This window comes from Trichomycterus rosablanca, chromosome 10, assembly GCF_030014385.1.
Source record: "Trichomycterus rosablanca isolate fTriRos1 chromosome 10, fTriRos1.hap1, whole genome shotgun sequence".
Lineage (NCBI taxonomy): Eukaryota > Metazoa > Chordata > Actinopteri > Siluriformes > Trichomycteridae > Trichomycterus > Trichomycterus rosablanca.
Genome location: NC_085997.1, coordinates 1,287,935 through 1,307,500, shown reverse-complemented (window position 1 = coordinate 1,307,500; position 19,566 = coordinate 1,287,935). Strand labels below are relative to the sequence as shown.

Genomic DNA, 19,566 nt, shown 5'->3' with positions numbered 1-19,566 from the left:
AACTGGCAATGCAGCGATAAAGGGAGGAACGTTGGCTGCAAAGTCGGTGCCATGTCAAAACTGAGAGGTGCTGAACTTAATCCGAGGCTATGATCGTTCAGAGTCGTGTACAGAGGGTTTAGTTTCCTTTATGCCAGTGTGAAACACAATCCCCTCTTTGGTTCCTAGTATATACTCTCCCTACAGAGGAGAAATGATTTACTGATTTTAATTTATCATTAAAATAATAATAATTATTATTATTATTATTATTTATTATTATTATCATCATCATCATTATTTATTATTATTTATTATTATTTTTTATTATCATTATTATCATCATCATTATTTATAATTATTATTATTATTATTATTTATTATTATTCTTTATTATTATTTATATTTATTATTATTATTATTATTAATATTTATTATTATTATTATTATTATTATTTATTATTAGTAGTAGTAGTACTTATTATTTATTTATTATTATTTATTATTAGTAGTAGTAGTACTTATTATTTATTTATTATTTATTATTATTACTATTTTATTATTATTATTATTATTATTACTTATTATTTACTTATTATTATTTTTATTATTATTACTTATTATTTATTTATTATTATTATTTATTATTATTATTATTGTCATTATGACCCAGTTTGCCGCTGACCTTTTTTAAAGCTCCTCCAATGAGACGAACTGTTTGACACGATGCAGTAAAAGTGACTCAGGCCGTACGAACGCCGCTTAGCGTGACTTATTGTGGTAAAACAGCGAGTGAGGAATGTGATTAGTGGAGGAACTTATAAGCAGTAATAATGAAGAGAAGTTTAGTGCTCCTGTCTCCTTCTTTTACTACATTAAACCACGTTAAGCTTTATTTTTTTTTACTCTGAGAAGCTGATTCTCAGAGATACATGAGAATACACAGATACACAGATACATGTGAAGCTGTAACACTGGATCTGACGCTTATTCCACACAAACGCAGATTCGTCTCTTATTCACACATTGCTCACCCTTAAATGTTCCTCTCTAAGCCTTTTTGTCTTTTCTAATCCCAGGGAAGGGACGACGTCTCTTTAAATACGAAGCTCAAGTGCTCCACGAAATGTCAAACGGCCTCCGCGGGGAGATATTTACATAACAGCGTTTCATACGGTGCCCGAGCCGAGCCGCAAAGAGCCAATTAAACACAAAACGTTCTGTATTATAATAATGATTATTTTGATTTATTTTCCTGTTTGAAAGAGTGTTCGAAAAAATACCACATGACTTATTTCCCGACGGGACAGAATGTCAACTCAGAAAATTGAACCAGAAAGAAAAAACAGCTGAGGGCAGAAAAAAGCTCAGAAAGCCACCAATTACTACCCACGCTGCCCACGCTGCCATTCATCACCTCACCGGACCGAAAGTGATTCTGCTTTACATTCTAATTACAACGTGAGGAGCATGAAAGACAAGATGAGCCACATAAACATCTGATAATGGCTCAGTACGGCTGCGTTCGGTACCTGAGCTTGTTAAGGGGTTTTCACTTGATGGTCTTTACATCACGGTAACTCGCTTCTGTCACGTGATGTGATCACAATTCCTGTCAACATCAAAAGTGCTTCGATTAAACCTTGTAAAACATCTAAAAGTGCACGTGAAGGCGTCTCTGCACCGCCATGAATACTAATAAGCCTTAAAAAAACAATAATTCCATACACTGGCTTTAACTTTAGAGGGTCTAAGACCCGCTCCAGAACCGCCTGTCTCTCCGTACCGATATCGCCCGGTGCCATCCCGCTCCTCAGTGACTCAGGCCTGACGGACGGGGTTTAACAGCTTAACGTCCTCGTTACTGACGCTAAGGTTATTGGCACGCGTCGTTACTGATGCTAGCGAGCCGCGTGCGGAGGGGAAAATGTGTGCCATCTCCACGGCAACTTTTTAAACGGAAGACTTCTCATCAATAACGGCGAACACAATTACGCTTCGCTCATAAACTCTTGAATCGATGCGTTTGATGCGGTTGGTGTGTCGTAGCTCCAGCATCCGTGTGATTCTGCGCTTTATTACTGAGTTATTACATTAATGAGAGACAATTGTGTCAATAATAATAATTATAATAATAATAATGATAATAATATTATAATATTAATAATAATAATAATAATAATATTAACAGTAATAATAATAATAATAATGGCATTATAATAATATTAATAATGATAATAATATTATTAATAATAATAATCATAATGACCATAATAATATAATAATGTTAACAATAATAATCATAATAATATTATTAATAATAATAACATTAATAATAATATAAAAAATAATAATTACAATAATATAATAATAATAATATTAACAATAATAATATCAATAATAATAATAATAATGACAAAATTAATAACAATAATAATAATATCAATAATAATAATATCAATAATAACAATAATAGTAAAATAAAAAATAATATTGTTAATAATAATACTAGTATTATTATTAATAATAATAATAATAATAAATAATCATCTTAATAATAATAATAATAATAAATAATCATCTTAATAATAATAATAATAATAATAATAATGATAATAATAATAATAATAAATGATCTGGGTTTCGAACCCCCAGTGGTGCTATCAGCCCGTCAGGTGTCTATATTTACACGTGATTAAAGTTCTAAAGTTTGCCGGGCAGTGTGATGTCATGTGACCAGGGAAGGCTGGGAAATCTGAATCTGGTGACCACGTCCACTGTAAAAAACCTCGGAATCTACCAGACGCCTGTTGCTGAATGGGGGAGGAGGTATTACACCGAGTTCAACACCACATCACACGTTAAACACACACACACACACGTATAACCAAACTTACAGTAAAACGACACATGAAATCACTGACACGCCCTCTCTGCCTCCTAACCATTAAACACAGCAGATCTGTCCTCTGTAAGTGGATGATTAAATACTTTAGGAGTGCAGTATTTGTTCAGTTTGAGCACCATGTGACTCACTAAAGTGTTGTTCTCTTTCTCTCTCTGCCCTAACAGCGGTGAGGAATGTGCTGCCGAATCGCGGCGGTAATTAGACACAGAGAGCAGAAAATAACATTCCAGCAGCTTCAATATTTAAGAAACGAGGCCTGCTTGTGTTTCGCAACCCCCCCTCGCACCCCCTCAACCCCCCGCTGCTTGTTCGACATGAAATGACTCTCTGGCGATAATAGATTAGTCACCATGAATGAATGGGGCTTGGCTCCACACACACACACACACACACTATATAAAGCCACATTGTATTTCCTAACAAACACAGCCGACCCCCCCGGGGTTCCACCGTTTAACCGAATATCCTCCCGTCATGAATGCAGTCGCTGAAAACCATAATTTAGATCATTTAGGAAATCATTTTCTCTAGTAATATAATAAAAATATAAATATAATCCGCTTTTCCTCTATTTACAGCTGTTTTAGGGAACCACTGAGCCCTTACCATTTATGCCAAAAAAATAATAACAATAAGGGCATCAGACCCTAATAAGAAGGCATCAGACCTTAAAAAGAGATCAGACCCCTAAAAGGAGATAAGACTCCAAAAAAGAGAACATCAGACCCCAAAAAGAGGAATATCAGACTCCAAAAGGAGGACATCAGACCCCAAAAAGAAGGGCATCAGACCCCTAAAAGGAGAACATCAGACCCTAAAAAGGAGAACATCAGACCCCTAAAAGGCTGGCACAACTGCAACCTTAATGAAGGTGCTACCAATACCTTGGGTAAAGGCAGAAAGACGGTAGAGAAATGGTACGGTCCACCTTAGAGGAGTGTACAATCGTATTCTTCCAGGCTAAATATGGGAAATATATATACTGTATAAATAATATAATTCACACTCCGTCTGTAGGATCAGGTCTGGATTCTCTGAAAACACACGCCAGCCGTGCCACCCTCTCTCTGCCACACGTACCAACTCTGCTTACAGAAACCAAGCAAAGCAAGGAAACACAAACAGAGTAATAATGAGTGTGTATTATTTTTACAAACCCTCCCGCCCACCCGCCCGTCCATTCATTTCCTTCTGTATGAGGAAAACTCCACAAAAACCTGAGACAGGTATCAGCAACCTAAAAAACCCACTCAGGGATTTGCATACGCTGGCACCCGGCCATCATTCTGTCCAAGGGGGCGTAACGTGGAACATAAACCCTGTAAACTTTAACAAGGGCCTGAAAATAATCAAAACCCAAAACAATGACTGTTTAAACACAAACAGACGGAGCACAAAGAGACCCGAGAGGAATTTTATAAAAGGAATGTAATTAATGCGTCTCCAAATAAGCACAGCAGAATAATTCATGTTTGGATTGAGTTACTGAGTGTAAACATGTGGCTTTTATACGCTTTAATACTAATGCGTGCGATCTGTTTTACATGACGAGCTGGAAAAATCCACAACAGCAGCTGAAACCCCCAAAAAACACAAAGTAGGACATCAGACCCCTTACAGAAAACATCAGACCCCTGAAAGAGGGCATCAGACCCCTAAAAGAGGGCATCAGACCCCTAAAAGAGGGCATCAGACCCCTAAAAGGAGGTCAACAGATCTAAAAAAGGAGAACATCAGACCCCAAAAAGAGGGCATCAGATACCACAAAATGAAGGACATCAGACCCCAAAAACAAAAAGAGGGCATCAGACCCCAAAAACAAAAAGGAGAACATCAGACCCCAAAAACAAAAAAGAGGACATCAGACCCCAAAAACAAAAAGGAGAACATCAGACCCCAAAAACAAAAAGAGGACATCATACCCCAAAAAGGAGAACATCAGACCCCAAAAAGAGGGCATCAGATACCACAAAATGAAGGACATCAGACCCCAAAAACAAAAAGAGGGCATCAGACCCCAAAAACAAAAAGGAGAACATCAGACCCCAAAAACAAAAAAGAGGACATCAGACCCCCAAAACAAAAAGAGGACATCATACCCCAAAAAAGAGAACATCAGACCCCAAAAACAAAAAGAGGACATCATACCCCAAAAAAGAGAACATCAGACCCCAAAAACAAAAAGAGGACATCATACCCCAAAAAAGAGAACATCAGACCCCAAAAACAAAAAGGAGGACATCAGACCCCAAAAACAAAAAGGAGAACATCGGACCCCAAAAACAAAAAGGAGGACATCAGACCCCCAAAACAAAAAAGAGAACATCAGACCCCAAAAACAAAAGGAGAACATCAGACCCCTAAAAGAGGGCATCAGACCCCTAAAACAAAAGGAGTTCATCTGACCCCATTCCTGGCTAAAATGACGGTACAGGATTTATGGTTGGAATCAGAAACACAGAGAGAGACGGGTGCAGGGATGTGACCTGAATCCCACGCGGGAGCGCGGTAATGAGCTGAAGTACCGCGTTATCTGTTATCATGTGGGGATTTAATGAGGGAAAATAGATCCTGAAGTCACAAAGTGTAACTTCACCCAAACATAACGAGGCCAGAAGGACGGAGCTTTAATTACCAGATGAGGAGAGGATTGTGTTCAGCTTCAGTAAATCATTACAGATTTTTACTCCTTTATCTAATGCATATAAATACGTTTCTTTATTTAGCGTATACTTAATGTATAGCATCAGTGCAGCACTTTAATGCGACTCTGTGATATTCGGTCTTTTATAGCTTCTCAGATGCGCGGCTGGATTCAAAACGTTCATCTTAAAGGACTCGGACATAAAAGCAGCTTAAATATTATTTCAACCTGAACCACTTCTGAGACGCCTCACAGCGGCGTGTTATCGCTAATAAGGCCTGATCCTTAAAGCCGTCCTTCCGTCTCCCACTGAGACGCGGCTCGAACCATCGTAACAAGGGTCGCCCTCTGTCCAGGTCTTCCCTGGATTGACCTTCCTTTAAACAGACTTGCTGAAAGTGGAAGAATAAAATCATAACATTAAAACCACCTCCTTGTTTCTACACTCACTGTCCATTTTATCAGCTCCACTTACCATATAGAAGCTCTTTGTAGTTCTACAATTACTGACTGTAGTCCATCTATAACTCTGCATGCTTTGTTACCCCCTTTCACCCTGTTCTTCAATGGTCAGGACCCCCACAGGACCACCACAGAGCAGGTATTATTTAGGTGGTGGATGATTCTCAGCACTGCAGTGACACTGACATGGTGCTGGTGTGTTAGTGTGTGTTGTGCTGTTATGAGTGTTTAAATACCATGTCCACTCACTGTCTACTCTATCAGACACTCCTACCTAGTCGGTCCACCTTGTAGATGTAAAGTCAGAGACGATCGCTCATCTATTGCTGCTGTTTGAGTCGGTCATCTTCTAGGCCATCTTCTCATCCTCTAGGTCACAGAACGCTGCCCACGGGGCGCTGTCGGCTGGGTATTTTTGGTTGGTGGACTATTCTCAGTCCAGCAGTGACAGTGAGGTGTTTAAAAACTCCAGCAGCGCTGCTGTGTCTGATCCACTCATACCAGCACAACACACACTAACACACCACCACCATGTCAGTGTCACTGCAGTGCTGAGAATCATCCACGACCTAAATAATACCTGCTCTGTGGTGGTCCTGACCATAGAGAAACAGATGGACTACAGTCAGTAATTGTAGAACTACAAAGTGCTTCTATATGGTAGTTGGTTGTTGATATAGTCCCGAGAAACTAAGAAATACACAGAAATAAATGTTTAAACATCATATTTCTGGTTAAAGGGTTAAAGCTGCTGTCAAGAAATGAAAAAGCCCTGCTGAATGATCCTGTTCTCTCTGTGGCTAACAAAGAAAATCGAGAGAGAGAGAAAAAAAGAGAGAGCGAGAGAGATTGAGAGAGAGAAAAAGAGAGAGCGAGAGATTGAGAGACAGAAAACAAGCCTCTGGTTCACTGCCAAAACATCCTGCTTACCCAGCGGATCGCGGGCGCACTGACTAAATGCATTTCGAATCCTGACAACATAAACAGTCTAATATAGTCATTAAAACGCGACTTATCACGAACAGATGAACGCGCGTTTACAACCGGAGCGGAGTAATACGGTCTGACGAGCGACGCTAAATAAATCACGCGTCTTATTTTTGTCGCTTCTATCGATTCGCATTCGAGCGACAAAGTCGATTATCGATCCTGCTTTCTAATCTCACACATCAGACAATTGAAGGACGACAGAAATGTAACGTCGTTTTCGCTGCACTGAATCGAAGCTGAATGCAAATTCCAGCAACTGGCAAAAAAAGTCCACGGCAGCGTATAATTACCCTCCGCTAAATAAAGAAATGTGTAAGTATAGCTCGCTGACATGTCTTCTCAATCTGCCTGCACGCAGAATCTGCACTGGAATAAGAAATAAGACGCTTCACAAAACCGTGGACGTTATTACCGGCGGTTATTTGGCCTCCAGCAGGTATCTGATAGCGAGGAACGCCGCCGGAACGACGTTAAGTTAAAGTTGTCGCTGAAGCATTTCTGCTCAGCCGTGAAAAACCGGCCGATAGCCGAGGAGTGGTTCAGTCCGCTCGCTTCAAAAGAAGAAAAGAAGAAAAGAGAACAAATGAGAAGAGAAAAGAAGAAAACAGAATAGAACAAAATAGAAGAGAAGAGAAGAGAACCGAGTCCCTTTTTATCATACAACCTTATAAACTGAGCCTGATTCGTGGCTACATCCCACAGTTACCTAAAAACATGAATTAGCATCCAGCTTAAATGCAGACCTCAGAAAGGGTGCAAATATTTAAGGGATAAGGTCAATTTTTTCACATCACACAGGTAAACGCTGACCAAAGAGCTGACCTCTAGCAGGTTCTCCCTCTAAATCTGCCACATAAGAGTCTCGAAGCAAATAAAACACGTGAAACACCAACAATCTCGTTTCATTCTCACCGCAGAATCAAACCCACATCAAGCGGGAAGTTCTGATGCTCTTACCCAGTTCGGCCTTCTCCCTCAGCACGTCTTTGAAGTTGAGGCCGCTGTTGAGCGTGGACTCCCTGTAGCGGTACAGTCCTTCCCGCTGGCCGTTTCTGCCCAGTTCCTTGAGCGTCGAGGGCTTCAGAGGTAGCGCGTGGAGGCCCTTCGTCCAGCAGGTGGCGTCCCACACGGTCCATTTCGCCAGGTCTTCTAGCTTCACGATGATCTTCTCTGAGACGGCGATCACCTCGTCCTGCCCGGGGACAGAGACGCCGAGAGTTTAGAAATAATACTGATGAGATAGATAGATAAATTATAGACAGACAGACAGACAGACAGACAGACAGACAGATAGATAGATAGACAGAAAGACAGATAATTATATAGATACACAGGCAGATATAATATATAGACAGATAGACAGACAGATAGTTAATTATAGACAGCCAGACAGACATATAGATAGATAGATAGATAGATAGACAGACAGACAGACAGACAGACAGACAGACAGACAGACAGACAGACAGACAGACAGACAGTGGGTCTGATTCATTAAGCAAAAGCAAGGAAACACCCTGGACAGGTTGCTAGTCCATCACAGGACACACACAAACAAGTGGGACTTGTGGAAAGAAACTGGAGCTCCCGGAGGAAACCCACACAGACACGAGGAGAACATGCAAACTCCACACAGAAAGGACCCGGACCGCTCAACCTGGGAATCAAACCCAGGACCTTCTTGCTGTGAGGAGACAATGCCACCCACCGAGCCACCGCGTCGCCCATTACAGTATTTATAAATTCCAACAAGCAGAATGATTAAATAATAAAAATGATAGAAGATTAAACGTTCTGGAGTCGTGTGTTTCTCCAGCGCTCCTTCATCAGCTGTGTAAGCAGCGTTCTGTATTTAAAGCTCTGGGAGGTGAAACTGGTTCCCATGCAAAACATTTAAACACAACATTCAGTCTGTGGGGTTCCACCGTGTACCGCTTTATTTCTTTTATTTATTTAAACACTCGGCGATACGTCACTCCCGACGTTCATTTTAATATTCCTTCTCCGCTAAAAAGACGCGGCGCTCTGCTGATCATTTATTCCGTTCATTAAACGTCTGCCATGTTTTCGGTTCGGGCTCGTGGGTAATAACAATCGGCTCCTTGTAATTAAGCACCGGGGGGATGGGGGGAGCGGGGCGGAGGGGGTAAAGCCAGAGAGACCGGCTTCACGCTGAGCGCGTCTCACTCCGCTAACTCCGCGGGTCACGGAAAGAATTCCCAGGTCAGCGCGGATCCATCCACCTGCTCGCGCGCCCCCCTCGAGTGCTCGACCGGCCGGTGGATCAGAAAGGAGCCGGTTTACAGTACTGTGACAGTACTGTGCTCAAGGGCCCAACAGTGACAACCTGGCAGTGGTGGGGCATAAACCAGCGACCTTTTGATTACTAGTCCGGTACCTTAACCGCTAGGCTACATCAGCCCTAAACATTTACATTTATCTCTGATACAGTCTGAGCAATTGAGGAGAAAGGACCTCGCTCAGGGGCCCAACCTGGCAATGCTTGGGTTTGAACCGTCAACCTTCTGATTATTAGTCCAGTAACTTGAGAAACGAGCAAACATGGCGTGGAATGATCCCGCTCCAATCTTTCTTGATATTCACGAGGCTTTAATCTTCTATTTAAGTGGGATTGAAACATACAACCTTCGTCTACTGGAGCACCAGACAGGCCACTGCTATCATGTATACAGTAGCACTGTCATTTATATCAGTTATGAGAACAGAACCGCTTCTATAATTGTGTCCTTTTATTTATCCTGGTCAGGGTCTTGGTGGCTTGGTGTTTCTGTTGAGTCGGGATAGGCTCCAGCACCCACCACGACCCTGATCATACACCAAAACAATCACATTTGCTTATTTTTTACGTGCAAACAACAACTAATAAAGGAAAACATGCGATATTCCTCTAATTACAAAACATTCTGTTACACTCCTGCGATTAGCACCGTCGGTGTCATGGAAACAGCCGCAATAGCTGCGATATTAATAACTTCAACATATGCAACAACATCTAACCGCTTAACACGCTCATTATAAGCTCCCTCGCTTAGACTGGAATATGTGGACGATTTTTCAAAGCTCCTCCAATGAGACGAACTGTTTGATACGAGGCTGTAAAAGTGACTCAGGTTTAACGTGACCTAACGTGAGGAATTTCATTAGTGGAGGAACTTATGAGCAGTAATAATTCTTTTACTACATTAAACCACGTTAAGCTTCATTTTTAGACTCTGGGAGAAGCTGATTCTGATTCTCACCATTTCTCAGAAGCTGGAGCTGTAACACAAGTTTAAAAGTGAAACAGGGAGGAGAATCCAGATAAACACAGATACATGTGGAGCTGTAACCCTGGATCTGACGCTTATTCCACACAAACGCAGATTCGTCTCATATTCTCGGGCTCACGTGACGTGGAAACCTGGTGAAGGACGTTCTGATGATCTCACTGGAACTATAAATACGTCCCGGACATCCAAAACAGAACCGTGGGCGTCTGCCAGGCCCGGAAGTTGAGTCTGGATCCCAGTCAGAGCACCTCTGGATCTGCTTGAATGTTTGATCGGATCAAAACCTGGTGAGCTGCATCAGTAGAGAGGATTCTGATAGGACGTGGAGCTCATAAGGCAGATTATTTAGACGCACTTAGCTTACTAAGCTAATACAGTTAGCCTAGCACGCCAGCTAACGTCTTTCTCCGTGTCCCGAAAATGCTTAAACTGTCCCTGACGCCCGAATATACAAATAAACCACACTCGTATAATTACACCGTTATACAGATTAAACATCAACGAGAATTAATTTACATTTGAACAGAACTCCGTTGGTTGCTCCGCTTTATATCCGTCTACCACGTTTGTCAGTTTCTGTGAGAAACTCACAGTTTCTCAGCGCTGAGGAGGAGTCGGACGCTCCCTCGTCATTCGGTCAGATCATCACTCAGCGCCTCAGTAGGAGCATTTTAAGGATATAAGGATTTAGACACGCCCTCTTCTCGGGAGCGTAGAGTAGAGAGAGCGCTGGGTTTTTAGAGCACTTTGAAACGAAATCCAGATGTTAGCAATGACATTAATTAGTATTCCACTCCATTTAGGTTTAAGAGCGCCGGGTTCCTGGTATTGCTCGAGTGTATGTGGAGGTCACGCTACACACTCACCGCTTCACCCCAAGCTGTTTAGTTTCTGCATTTTCTCCCTTTTTCTCACAGTTTAGTCGTATCCAGTTCCTCTTCCTCTGCTGGAGACCCCGATGGCTTACGAGGAGGGTATATTCTCCTCTTCCGACCCCTTCTTATTCACCCGTACTTCGGTGGATCGACACGTGAGGTCACGCTCTGATCTCCACGTTGCTCCACTTCTGTACAGGCGCCTCGGCTACTACCCAGGGTCCTTATGCAGCCTCGAAGGCCACGCCCACTTTTTTTTACAGACTAGTGGTCACTTTTGGCTGATGCAGGATTTATTATCCTGTATTATCTGGTTGTACGAGGGATCTTTAAAACGGTGGGTGGGATTAGTAGTAACCGGTCGTGTCTGAGAGACTGGGAGGCGCTTATAGTCCGGATTTTGGACGCCCAAGGAAGCTTTAAGGGGAAGAAGATTTCCATGTGATGATGATGTGAAAGCAGCGGCGCATCAGCGGCTACGAGCTCAACCGAAAACATGTTTCGCTGACGGCATTAAAAAGTTTACATTTACATTACATTACAGTACTGTACAGTACAGAACAGAAGGTTGCATGTTCCAGTGCAAACTCCTCAGCCCTTGCAGCTTGCTCGATTCCGATTGATATTCTGGCTTCACGTCAAATAAGCACTATTTATTAATATCGCCCGGGTCTGCGCCGCCCTCCCTCCTGCCAAAGCGCACATATCAGGAGCGACAGGGCAACGAAGCCGCGGGACGACTGGGTCCAATTAAATAAGAGGAGTGAGAGGAATCCAGCTGTGGGAGTGGAGCTCGTCTTCTGCGCTCCACTAAAACTCTTTTGAAATGACAAATATTCTCTGTGAAGCGTAATCACACAGGCCAGAAACTCAAACGTAACACGAGTGAACGTTTGCTTCATCTAACGGCATCATGGAATAAAAAATCTACAATACAGAGGATGAAACGACCCAGAGGAAACAGCGCAAGTGAGCGGAGCTGAGTCAGTGAAATCTGAAGAGCTCGATTTGGAAGCTTCGCAAGAGCCGGTGTGGTTAATCAAAGTAAAACAAAGTTAAAAACAATCAAACAAACAAAGCACACGGCCGGAGCGGAGTATAATGCTGCACGCTGCCCTCCCCAGGTTCAAGGTCTCATTGTAGTCGTATATAGGCTTACTGCCAGCTAAACAAAGAGAGAAACGGAGCGCGAGAGAGAGAAAATCAGAGAAAGGAACGAGGCCGAGAGCTTTGGCCGTCACCCCTGCTATCCTCCTAATGAATTACTAACTTTAGCCGGAGGGGAAATTACATCACCTGGGTGTAGAAACAAAAATGCATCTGGAAACACAAGCCTGCTTTTATCCCTGCAATTACAGCTATTTTACTGATCACACACACACACACACACACACACACACACACACACACACATTAGCACAGCAACTGTTATTTCAAGCAAACGTAACGTCCATTAGCATTTATTTTCATTCTGGCATTAAGGAATGCGGTCCGGGCTAAAAAGCAGATGTCCCGCGAGCGCCCGGAGGGGGGGTAATATCCTAAACGCTGCTCTGTACCCCGTCCACATCGGAACGAGTCGGTCCCATGCAGGCAAAGAGAAACAACAGCCAGCTAATTGTGCTGCGGACTAACAGACGTCCCTGTTTTCTGTGCAGGTTATCTTAGCGAGGACGCAGGTCGGCCTGTGCGAGGCTCATCTTACTGCAGGTGGTTGCTTGACACCGTGTCTCATTGTTATTTAAATGCTGCACGTCTCATTTAGCAGCTACATGAAGGACACCGTGCCTGAAGGGCTCATGCATGTACCCTGTTCCTTTCCAAGGTTGGATCAAAGAACTAAACACACACACACACACACACACACACACACATTTGTTTTACACCTTAAAGTCTACTCAAGACGTGTGTATGAGTAATAAAAGGAAATATTTCGCTTGTTTGGAAGCTGGGGTCAAAGCGCAGGGTCAGCCATCGTACGGCGCCCCTGGAGCAGACAGGGTTCAGGGCCTTGCTCAAGGGCCCAACAGTGGCTGCATGACAGAGCTGGAACAGTTAATAGCTCAAAGCTCTACCCACTAAACTACCACTGTCCCTAACATTCTAAATAGATCATATAATAAATAAATAAAATAATTAATAATAAACAATAATAAATCTAACATTCAAAATAAATCATATAATAAATAAATAACATAAATAAGAATACATTTAACATTCTAAATAGATCATATAATAAATAAATAAAATAATTAATAATAAATAATAATAAATCTAACATTCTAAATAAATCATATAATAAATAAATAACATAAATAAGAATAAATTTAACATTCTAAATAGATCATATAATAAATAAATTAAATAAATAATAGTAAATCTAACATTCTAAATAGACCATATAATAAATAAATAAAATATTAATTAATTAATTAATTAATTAAATAATAATAAATGTAACATTCTAAATAAATCATATAATAAATAAATAAAATAAATAATAATAAATCTAACATTCTAAATAAATCATATAATAAGTAAATAAAATACGAATAAACACTCTGACAGGCATAATTACAACATAAATACCACTGTTGAATAGATATATGTTATATAGAATATAAAATATATAAAATAAATCAATCTGCACTAATACTGATATGTACACGACAGTCATATGTAATGTGTAGAAATATTTAAGAAAAAACAAATAAAATATAGTAAAAAGTGACTGTGCACTGTAAACTGTAAACAGGACACAATGTGTTTTGTTTACAAGAGCTGCCAGAATAAAATAATTATAGAAGGTAACTGTGCACTGTAAACAGTACCATGAACATGTGTTATATATATATATTATAAGTGTTCCTTATGTGCACAACATGTGTAGATGCTTGTATAAACTTGGTGAACTTGGTTGGTGTGTTCTGTAGGACACAATTAAACTGAAAATCTGGCCCCAACCCAGTAAAGAAAAGCCTGACTACTCTTTTAATTCTCATCACTATCAGGTTACGAAAGCTTTCCACAGCCTGCCATTCATCTGAACCAGCAGGCCGTACAGTCTGGATAGGTTTACACACTGTACTCGGGTGGTGTATGATGGGAGGGAAGGGAGGGATGGGAAAGTGTGTCCAATCTGGCAACACAGCCCGGGAAGGGGGGGGGGTATATTTGGAAAGGAGACAGAGACCCTGAACAAACAGAGCGTTAAATCGAATGGGTTTTTTTCTCGCCTCGTTACGCTGCGTAAACAGCGCGTACTCGAGGTGGCCGCGGCGCGCAGATTGCGCAACATGTGTATTCACAAAAAGACAACCTTGAGGTTTAAGAACAGAAAAGAACAAAACAGAACAGAAAAAACCTGTTGCTTATTACAAGACAGGATACGAAATACTGGACTTCTCAAGGGAGGGAATCAGGCAGCAAGAGCTCGACCATAAGAACACAGCATGTTTAAGCTGGATATTAGTTACATGTGATGTCAGTCATATGATCTGTGCAAGCCTGGCCACAATCATTCATATGAGCTGAATATTGCAACACGATTAGGGGGCGCAGTGGGTAAACGAGCATGTGACTGCTTTAAATGCATGTCATAAATATGCAAATGTACTCAAATCCATTGTGAGCATTTGGAAAATAACAACCTTCGTAAATGTCAACCTTGGGCACTTTATCAACATGCATACTGACCTACTAAAATGTGCATGCAACACAAAATAATATGCATTATTATGCACGATTTATAGATCATAAAACAAGCAAGCATTTCTGTTTTTTTATTTATTTATTTCTTGCAGATCAGATCGTGTTCCGCCTCCAAATCGACAATCTGTGGGCTCAGCACTGGAGATACTGTATTACCTCATCCAGCACCAAGCTCAGCACAACAATCCAGCTCCAGCTTGCGCAATTTCCGCAGTTGTATTTATCTGATGATGCATGCAAAAAGCTGACAAGAGTGACAACTTTCACACCACGATCGTAGCTCAATAACAAACACGTCCAGCCCGGTGTGGCCAGTTCCATAAACCGGGCTGAAATGTTCTCTAAACCTGTGCTGATTTGTTTTGTGCTGAAAGGTAACATCAGATCTCAGATCGCTCAGATCGAATAACAACAAGATCAGATGACTCCAATGAAAGGAAACCAGCCGAGCGTTATGAACCCAACATTTTTATCGATGTTGCACAAAAGCAGGAAATGAGAAAAAACGAAAACATAAACGCGTCACGGTATTCCGCACACATTTTACAGATCGCGAATACACGCTTGTTTAAAGAGCTGATTACTGGAATAACACTGCTAATCACAAAAGCAGAGTCTTATCTAGTCAACCAGGCTGATTTTATCCACTCTGTTCGAGTCAGATTTGTATATTTACAGGCTGACTCGGTGTAAGCAATGCGAATACTGCTAACGGCAAACCGTACAGTCGCCTATATACAAGATTCGATTTCAGATCCCCGGTGGCCGCGCCGCGCCGTCCTTGTGAATCTGCTCACATTACACATTACAGAGCGTCGCGAATCGTGGTCGAAACGGTCGGAATAAAGCAAGACCAGGTCCAGTTTACAGTAGGATGTGTTTGCTTTATTGAGCCAGGCGTAATAAACTCACAATCCAGACATGAAGCAGAACCAGAGATCCACAGAGGCGCACTGGAGGCGCATTAGAGGCGCACTGTGCGGAACACTGTGAGCACAAATCCAAGCATTATTGCGCTCATTATTGAGCTTATTCAAAGCATGTGAGCCCGAATAACCCACCACATGACTTCTGGCACTCAATACAAAGCGAAATAGAACCAAATCGAGCACATTTTCATGAAAGCGGAGCGAAAAACGAAGGAAAACGCACACAGAGCAGCATGCCCGTGTTAATAAAGGCGTAATTACCTCTCCGTGAGTGACATTCCTTCCCTGTGGAGTGTCCTCGGGTAGAAAATAAAGTTTGGAGCTGCTTAAAAGTTGCTTGCTGGTCCTTTCCTCCCACAAGAGCTGCAGCTCGGCGATGCACAGCGGCTCCTCGGGTTTACAGCGAACCAAGAAAAAATCTCCCAGCGATAAAATCCTGCTTTGGGATTCGATCTTGAAGCGAAAAGCCTTGTAGAAAATGTAGGGTCCGTGCAAGCCGCAAGGTGAGCCGACCCACTGCGGAAACAAAAGCACTGTGTGTTGATTTCAGCATGCATTTAGGTGCAAACATGGACAAAACACACACTGCTGCATTGCATGCATGTCAAGATCATTACTGCATAATAACACAGTCATAACACCTCACATGATCTGCATTGTGTTCATGTTTCTATATGTATCTAACATAAAGCATATGAGTGAATACTATATATTTATGTATGTGTGTGTGTGGTAGAGAGAGTGTGTGTAGGTGTGTGTAAATGTAAATAAAGCAGAGCTTGGTGCTACCGTCAGTGAGTTGTTGGGCTCCATCTCGACGCTCTGAATTGATTAAATTCAACATTCTCTCCAAACTTGTTGGCTTGAATGGATTGCCACAGGTCCCGCCAGGGCAAAATATCAGCGCGCACCGTGCCGTCCGAGCCGTCAATATGAAACCCGCCTAGCAGGAATCTAGCGCACAAAAAATGTGCACTCTTTTAACCTAATATTTTTCCCAACGTCGATCGTTCGATTCGCATCATTTTTGGTCCCCTTTGCATCCAAAACGTTCAAAATAAATTCAAAACACGGCGTGCACGGTGCGCGATCGCGCTCTCTCGAGAGCTCAATTCGATATATAAAAAAATATAACCTATTATATTGAAAAATCGCACGTTGTCGTGTTCACGTGTGCAATCGAAAATGTTAACACAGGTGGGTTTTAATTTTTAAAGCAAAAATGCGTCGATAATATCGACAAATGTACATTTTTACATTTATGTCTCTGTGAGGACCTGTGAGAGGTCGTTTGGATGTGTAATACAGTGATGGGCATTCCGGTTCTTTTTAGTGAATCAAATTAATTGGCTCAGTTCTCTTAATGGAATCGACTCTTTCGAATGCAAACAATGCTGCGTACATTCTTTCTTAATTTATACAATGTTTACCAGACATATATGATTTATTTTTTGTTCTTATGTATGATTAAATATTTAAGGAACATTTACGCTGCATTCTTATCAAATTAAATCTCAATTTGATTCGCTTGTGTGTCGTTAATTAATAAACATAATTAATAAAGCAAAACACTGTACAGCGTATAACACTGCATTAATGTGTGCATAAATGTGAGACAAATGCTGGAATGCTGAGTTATTTATTTTGCGATTTATTAATCAGTTAGAATTGCTCTTGCATCATACAGATAAGATAATTCACTTTATCAGTCCATGTTTTATTCCCTGTTGATTTCCTAAAATAAATGGCTGGGAAAAAAGGAGGGGGTTTAATGGCACTGGGTTAGAAAGAAAAAGGAAGAAATAATCCCTCCTACAAAGCTTTTTTACAGCGAGTCACCTCCCAATATTCAACCGAAAGAACCGATTTGATGAGCCGACTCGTCATAAACGACACACCAGCAGTGTAATAAAAATATTTCCTGCAGAGATTCAGGGGCGCTCGATTTCTTTCTTCCTGTTTCTTCTTGTGCTATTGCAATAATTTAGCACACATACGCAAGATGTTGTATTCTAAATTACACAACATCCGCGATCTGAGGTCAGATCAGAAATCGGTCAAAGATCAACATTTATTTAGCCTATATACATCATTACAGTGTAATCTGAGAGTAATATCTGGATTCATGAATTCCCTTTGTATAGATTTGTAATTATTCTATGTGGGTAATTTTTTAGAACGTGCTTTTAAATCAATGATTACAATTAAAATGAAAAAAAAAAACCCACACACATCAGTATCTGTTATATAATGAGTATAATGAGGCATATTTACACATCAGCATTTGTGTCACTGGTGTTATAAGTGCTATTAAAAATCTCCAAAATAAAACTAGTGCCTCTGTGGACAAAGCACAGACCATAAATTCATGGTTTACTGAGCTTGGTGTGAAGCAACTCCAGTGAAACTCCAGTGAACCCTGACCTTAACACAATTAAACACATTTAATGGTTAAATGGTATGTTAATCGAGAGCCGAGCCTTTTTGTCCAACGTGAGCGCTCCTCAGACTGAAGGGGTACAATTTCCCACGGTTAAATGTTCATAAATACTGTGGAAAACCACCCCTGCAACAAAACCTGAAACATACATGCAAATGTTATTTACATATATAGTGATGACCATTATTATCATTATTATTATTATACGCGGCACGTTGGCATGGTGGGTAGCACTGTCGCCTCACAGCAAGAACCTCCAGGGTTCAGTTCCCAGGTGGAACGGTCTGGGTTCTTTCTATGTAGAGTTTGTCTGTGTGGGTTTCCTCCCACAGTCCATAGACATGCAGTCAGGTTAACTGGAAATATTAAAGTCTCCCTTGTGTTCGCCCTGTGATGGACTGGCAACCTGTCTAGGGTGTTTCCTGCATTTCGCCCAGTGAATTGGACCCACCACGACCCTGACCAGGATAAAGCTGAGGTAAAAAAAAACAATGAATAAATGAAGGATCATTATTATTATTATATGAAAGATTTATTACATCATAAAGTGATTATTAATTTACTAATAGTATTAAAATTAGTTCTAGTATTAGTTTACTAACTGATCCTTGGAAGAGGCACTACACCAAAAGTATTTTCCCTCCCACACACACACACTCACACACACACACACACACACACACACACACACACACACACACACACACTCACACACACTTCATATGATTAATGTCTGTGTCTGTTACCCAACAGTGTAAACCAACAAAATCAATCTGACCCAGCTTTTATGTAAAGCATTTTTAAGGGGGGCAGGGTGGTACGTCAACACGGGTCCTGTGAGCCCGAGTTTGCTTCTGGCCTCCAGTCACCGCCTGTAAGGAGTTTGGCATGTTCATGTTCATTCATGTCCATGTGTCTCTTCTCGTGGTACTCTAAATGCATGAGTGTGTTGCCATGCGATGGATTGGCACCCTGTCGTGGGCGTATTGCAGCTTTGTGTCTCTGAGTGGCTTCAGGATGAAGCTATTAGTGCAAAAAAATCTAAATTAATAAATAAAGCTTCTGAAAAGGGCATAAACGCAGCGCACCTATTGTTAATTGTACTTGCTGCTTTTAGGCAGGCAGTGTGTTTTGTTATGAGGCCTGCAGGCTGCCAGGAAGCGTTCAGATAAAGCCGTTGCTATCGAGCGCGCTCGTAGATAACACGGATATATTATAAAAACGCGTTTAAAGCTCTGCGCTCGCCGAACGTAAACACGTCAACTAGGCTTTCTCCAAAATCGCTGTAAAAGTCGTCTGCGCTGGCATAGCGCTGCGTTAGCGGAGGGTGAAAGTACA

General features: G+C 41.3%; 1 protein-coding gene across 1 annotated transcript in view; it reads right to left on the bottom strand.

Annotated features, from left to right (window-relative positions):
• The window catches only part of arid5b (AT-rich interaction domain 5B), a 58,106-nt gene extending 41,505 nt beyond the window's left edge, over positions 1-16,601 (bottom strand). Inside the window, exons 1-3 of the mRNA XM_063003476.1 lie at positions 16,578-16,601; positions 16,050-16,304; positions 7,941-8,175 (exon numbers count right to left, since the gene is read on the bottom strand). Of these exons, the coding sequence (XP_062859546.1) occupies positions 7,941-8,175; positions 16,050-16,304; positions 16,578-16,601 (514 nt within the window). The remainder of the gene's footprint in view (positions 1-7,940; positions 8,176-16,049; positions 16,305-16,577) is intronic.
• Between the last annotated feature and the right edge of the window lie 2,965 nt (positions 16,602-19,566).